This window comes from Myotis davidii, unplaced genomic scaffold (assembly GCF_000327345.1).
Source record: "Myotis davidii unplaced genomic scaffold, ASM32734v1 scaffold59, whole genome shotgun sequence".
NCBI classification, from domain to species: Eukaryota; Metazoa; Chordata; class Mammalia; order Chiroptera; family Vespertilionidae; genus Myotis; species Myotis davidii.
Window position 1 is genome coordinate 1,134,994 of NW_006293001.1, and position 6,386 is coordinate 1,141,379.

The following is a 6,386-nucleotide window of genomic DNA, read 5'->3' on the forward strand; positions in this document are numbered from 1 at the left end:
ATAACTATAGATTAAGTTCAATTCCAGTTTGACCTTTGGACAGAGCTTTTTTATTTAAATGGCAGCAGCAGCTACAAGAGAAATGATAGGAACAATAAAATCATTTAAAACTTTGTTATTTCTGCTTTCAAATCTGTATTTTAAAATATAGCATAGGTGGAAGCTAAGTATGTTTGCCCTCACTCTTTCTCCCTTGACATCACTCTGTCATTCTCTACTTTGTGGACACAGTTTGGGAAGATAGTCAACAAAAAAAGAAAATGTACTACCTTAGAAGATTATCACTCACACTTTCTCTAATGTCCTCCTCCCCCATTTCCAATAGCCACTGAGTCCCAGGATGCAGCTCTTTACTAAATTATTCTCTCTCACCGCTTCAAAATAAATCTTGTGTTCCCAGGTATCAGGAGTTGCTGCAGAAAAAAAGAAGTCTGCTCCTGAAAAAAAAAAAAAAAAATAGGTGGCTGCCACCCTTCGCTGTGGCCTTACTGCTGTCTTTCCTGGGCACTCAGCTCTGTGCCCCTTAACACCAGCCAGGTGAACTGGACACAGAGCAGCTTTGTCTGTCTTTGTGGCTTGGAGTTCTAGATTTTTCAGGTTCCCTCTGCCAAATCCAAAGGATTAGCTATGGTTCTCAGTACAGTGGCAGTGGAATAAGGAGTTAGGGATCCTAGATTAAAGACCTATCTCTGCTACCAGTTAGCCTCAGGGAAGTCACTTAATCTTCTCAGGGTTTTCATATCTCCAATGTAAGATGAAAGTAGTGGAACATAAGGTATCTAATCCACTTCCAATTCTAACATCATATGCTTCCAGAGGATCAGTTTTCCCAGTCTTGCAGGTTTTATTGGTCGTTGCTAAGTTCATTGCATATTGTTCTTTTAAAAAAATTTTTTATTGGCAAAGTTGGAGGGATCACAATACCAGATATCAAGCTATATTACAAAGCCACTGTTCTCAAAACTGCCTGGTACTGGCACAAGAACAGACATATAGACCAAGGGAACCAAACAGAGAACCCAGAAATTGACCCAAGCCATTATGCTCAATTAATATTTGACAAAGGAGGCAAGAGCATACAATGGAAGTCAAGACAGTCTCTTCAATGAAAGGTGTTGGAGAAATTGGACAGGTACATGCGAAAAAATGAAAGTAGACCACCAACTTACACCATACACAAAAATAAACTCAAAATGGATAAAAGACCAATCAAAAAGTGGGCAAAGGAACTGAATAGACACTTTTCAAAAGAAGACATTCAGAAAGCCAAGAGACATATGAAAACATGCTCAAAGTCACTAATCATCTGAGAGATGCAAATCAAAACGACAATGTGGTACCATCTCACACCTGTCAGACTGGCTATCATCAACAAATCAACAAACAGCGAGTGCTAGGGAGGATGCGGAGAAAGAGGAAACCTCGTGCACTGCTGGTGGGAATGCAGACTGGTGCAGCCACTGTGGAGAACAGTGTGGAGTTTCCTCAAAAAATAAAAAATGGAACTCCCATTTGACCCAGTGATCCCACTTCTAGGAATATATCCCAAGAAACCAGAAACACCAATTAGAAAGGATATATGCACCCCCTGTGTTCATAGCAGCACAATTTACAATAGCTAAGTTTTGGAAACAGCTTAAGTGCCTATCAGCAGATGAGTGGATTAAGAAACTGTGGTACATCTACACAATGGAATACTATGCTTCTATAAAAAAGAAGGAACTTTTACCATTTGCAACAGCATGGATGGACCTGGAGAGCATTATGCTAAGCAAAATAAGCCAGTCGGAGAAAGATAAATATTACAGGATCTCACTCATTTGTGGAATATAATGAACAACATAAACTGATGAACAAAAATAGATCCAGAGACAGAGAAAACACCAAATGGACCATCAAACTTCAAAGGGAAGGCAGGGTAGGGCGGGAAGGGGGAGTGGGGTAAGAGATCAACCAAAGGACTTGTATGCATGCATATTAGCATAAGCAAAGGACATGGACACTGGGGTGGTGGGGCTTTTCCTGGGGGTGGGAGTGGATGGGATGGGGGAAAAAGGAGACATATGTAATACTTTAAACAATAAAAAAAAATTTTTATTGAAGTTATTGGGGTGGCACTGGTTAATAAAATTATATAGATTTCGAGTATATAATTCTATAATACATCATTTATATATTGTATTGTGTTCATCATTCAAAGTCAAGTCTCTTTCCATCACCACTGTTCCCCCCTTTACTCTCTTCTACCTCCTCCCAACCCTCTGTCCCTCTTGTAATTACCGTATTGTTGTCTGTGTCTATGAGTTGTTGTTTTTTCTTAATTCATTCACCTTTTTCACCCAGGCCCCACATCCTTTCTCCTCGGACAGCTGTCAGTCTGTTTGCTATCCATGGGTCTGTTTATATTTTGTTTGATTATTTTATTCATTCGATTCCACATATAAGTGAAATCATATGCTATTTGTCCTTCTCTGAGTGCTTATATCACTTAGCATAATACTCTCCAGCTCCATCCAGGGTGTCACAAAAGGTAAGATTTTCTTCTTTTTTTACGGCCACGTAGTTTTCCATAGTGTAAATGTACCACAGCTTTTTAAAAAATTTTTATTTAGTCATCTTTTTGGACACTTATGCTGCTTCCAAATCTTGGCTATTGCAAATAATACTGCAATGAACATAGAAGTGCACACTGCATATTGGTCTTGAACCAATGTCCACAACTTTATTATGTCACACTAATGTTAGCAGCATTTTAGGTCATTCTAATCGCATTTGTATTGAGCATGTGCACTTAGGTGACAGTGATGCTTTACAAATGTTCTTCAGAAGAGAAGAAATACGTACCCTTTTCCATTTATTTCTGGGGTTCCTGGAGATTTGACAAGCTCGTTGAGACCATAGGAGAGGTGTACAGTAGCATGGAATAGTTATATTAAAGAGGAGTTGCCAAGCTTCTTACCTAATTGCAACACCTAAGTTTCTAGCGACTTGCTCATTCTAAACTTGTCTTTTACCCTAGTATAAATATCAATGTTGGGTACATACATTCTTTTGAATTAGTGTTTTGGGCTTCTTTGGATTAATTCCCAGAAGTGTAATCACTGGGTCATAAGGACGTTCCATTTTTACTTTTTTGAGGCAACTCCATACTTCTTTCTACAGTGGCTGTACCAATCCGCATTCCCACAAACAGTGCACAAGGGTTCCCTTTTCTCTATACATGTGCCCCTATGTTCATTGCAGTATTATTTACAATAGCCAAGATTTGGAAGCAGCCCAAGTGTCCATCAGTAGATGAGTGGATAAAAAAGCTTTGGTAAATTTTCACAATAGAATACTACGCTGCCATAAAAAGGAAGAATATTTTACTCTTTGTGACAGTATGGATGGATCTGGAGAACATTATGCTAAGTGAAAAAGCCAGTCACAGAACAAGTACCATATGATTTTACTCATATGTGAAATTTAATGAACAAACTGAACTACCAAGCAAAACAGACAGACTCATAGATAGAGAGCAGACAGACAACTCTGATTGTGGGGGAACATTGGGGGAAGGGGTGTGCAGGGTTTGAGCAAAAAAGATTAAAAAAGAGAGAGAACTCATGAACAATGCGGTGATTGTGGCGGGGAATGGGGGGGGTGGAGGGGAAGAGGGCGTGGAGGGGGGAAGTGATAATGGAAAAAATAAACATAAGAAAGTAAAATAAAATAAACATCAATGTTTGATATCTATACTGGTCACTTAGCATAGGCATTAATTATTGATATGATTTAAGGAAACTTGTTATTAGTCTTCATACATAATGTATAAGCATTTGTCCATAATATATAAGCTAGGGAGAGTCTTGCCTCCTCATGATATGGCCCCATCTTCCCTTACCCTTAGCAGGAGCTGTTCAGTCTGCCTCAGCTTGTGACTCTACTGGGATGGTAGGTTGAAGAGAGAGAAGGACTGACAAAGTGTGAGAATAATTTCTTATTTAGAAAATTTATTAAATAAAGGTGAATAAAATATTTCAGAAATGCATTACACTTTGAAAAGATAATTATAGAGCAATTTACAAAAAAACGATCCTTTATTAATAGCTTTATATTGCATCTTGTTCACTTAACAACTTTATGCGGGTCCTAAATGGAATTTTAATGTTTCTCTCCAAATATAATATTGAGACGCATCTAAGTGGCAGAGGTTGATAAAAAGAAGCCTCATCACCCCCTAGCAGCACGTTCTGCATGCTTCATTTTATATAAACCTTCTAGTGGTGTTTGAGAGAAAATGGCTGCATAGCATTATCATAAATTGAAAATGAATTTTTAGTATTTTCACATCCATCAATGGAAAACTATCTCTTATTGTCTGATCATTAAGTAATTCCTATCTTACAAGCCCTAAACCACAGAGCTTTGCACGTTCCAAAGAGAAGCTGGACGTCAACATTTTATAACTACAGACAAATGGAGAGGGAGATGCTTGAGAAGGCCAGGGGAAGAAGGCTGCAGCATTTTTAATTTCAGGGGAACTCCCACAGCCCACACTGCTGAGCGTTTTGTGGTGTCACTATCATGTGTGCAGTGTACAGGTGCAGGAGGAGGCAACGAGAAGTCTGGCTTTGCCAGTTCAAAACGGTCCTGAAGTGACGGTTGGGTCCATGGCAGTCTACCAGAAGTCAGAAAGTCATGGAGCCCAGATTGAATGGTGTGGGCTGGTGAGAGCCTCAGAAGTTCCTGAAGGATTGGTTTACTTCAAGCTGTTAGCTCTCCGATGAGGCAAAGAAGTAAATGAAGCAACTGGCACCTCCCCAAGAACGCAGAGGTTACTCCTCCAGCATCTGAGCAACGGAGACCACCTGCACACACCTAGCCAACATGTGATGAAATGCATGCGGTTAGCAGCATCATGAAGCTGACAGACTGCCAAACAAGCTACGGAAATGGCTGGGGTTTCAAGCTTCCAGTGCTTTCTTTAATAGGACCACAAGTCTGGGCTGAGGGTGTGAGAAAAACCAACCGGAGCAGCTGCTAAGGGGGAGGAAGGATGCAAGAAGACAAATGAGGACCCAGTGCAGGGAGGTTGCAGTTAACCCTTTGCTCTTGGCTTGGGGTTGGTGAGAAAGACCAGAGATGGTAGAGTTTGCAAAATTCTGTCCGAGAGACAAAATAGATAAGGCTACAACAGATGTAGATAGAAACCAAGAGCTTAGTGATGGAAAGGTTAGTGTGACTAAGTTAGCTGCTGCAGTAAAATGTTCTCCCTGGATTGCGGGGCAGGCTGACTAGAATTCGCACAGCAATGAAGAACTCTTGGTAGTTTCCAACAGAGGGTCAGAGAAGAATGGAGAAGTGGGAGCCAGAGGAGGGTCTTGGATGTGGGCAGGGTGATGTCACTGACACTCTGAGAAACCTCTTCCCAACACTCTCTGAAAAAAAAGTCGAACTTGGATAGTAACTTAGTTTAGCTGCAAAGAAAACAAGATCCACACGCAAGGTGAAGTTTTCGAAAAATTCCCTTGACCATCTTTCACTTCCTCTTACAGCAAAGGTAAGCGGTGGGTGCGGACTCCCAGAGTGCAGCAGATCTGCCAAGGCGAAAAGAGAAAGTAAAAGCAAATCCAGTCGCTGCCAAGGGGGATGGTGAGGCTGACACTACCTAGACTAGGGCATCTGCTAAGGTGCTAGGTTCCTGGTCCTGCTTTCGCAGTGAGAGGCAGGAAATCTCAGGGTAGGCGACCTGTCTTCCAGCGAGAGGCCCCTGGTGAGCCTTTGGGCGTGATAAACCAACGAGGAGAAAGGGCTGCTGCTCCAGGCACTGAGGCGGGGACATCACAGCATTCATGATCCTGATCGCTTCAAGAGGCATGGCTTAACCTGACTTCCTTTCACGTGCATCCCTGGGCACAGTGAAGTCGGGAATCATTACTCATCCTTGGCGCTCTGGGCGGAGAGCGCCTCTGGACACTCCAAGTGGCACAAGTGACCAAGGGGGTGGGACGGGAGGAGTACTGAGAAGCCCTCTACTTCAGGGAAGCAGGCAGGAGGAGAGAGGATGAGCGAGGCGCGGGAGGGAAGACCCAGAAAAGGCTCAGTGCGCCTCCCCGACGCTGGGCTCCTAGCCCTCGGCTCGGGAAAGGCCCGGCCCTCCCACGCCCCACGCCGCCATCCTCCCGGCTCCGCCACCCCTACCGAGGGCAACGGAGCACCTTCTTCCCAGACCTCTCCTTCGGCTCACTTGTCCGGCTCCAGACCCCGAGCAAAGCAGAGAGGACGGGGCCCTGGAGCTCAGCTCTAACCCGAACCGAGGGAAGTCAGCAGCCCGGGCAGCGACGAGGCCCCCCGCCGGCTGGCGGGCAGACGCACCCACCCCGGTTACCTGCGCGGCCAAAGGG

At 43.3% G+C, this 6,386-nt stretch overlaps 1 protein-coding gene across 1 annotated transcript in view; it reads right to left on the reverse strand.

Moving 5' to 3' along the window:
• Nucleotides 1-6,383, reverse strand: part of LOC102758103 (lymphocyte antigen 75) — a gene marked incomplete at its 5' end in the record, with an annotated part of 157,466 nt that extends 151,083 nt beyond the window's left edge. The window contains one exon of the mRNA XM_006766553.2: nt 6,371-6,383. Coding sequence (XP_006766616.1) covers nt 6,371-6,383 — 13 coding nt within the window. The remainder of the gene's footprint in view (nt 1-6,370) is intronic.
• Between the last annotated feature and the right edge of the window lie 3 nt (nt 6,384-6,386).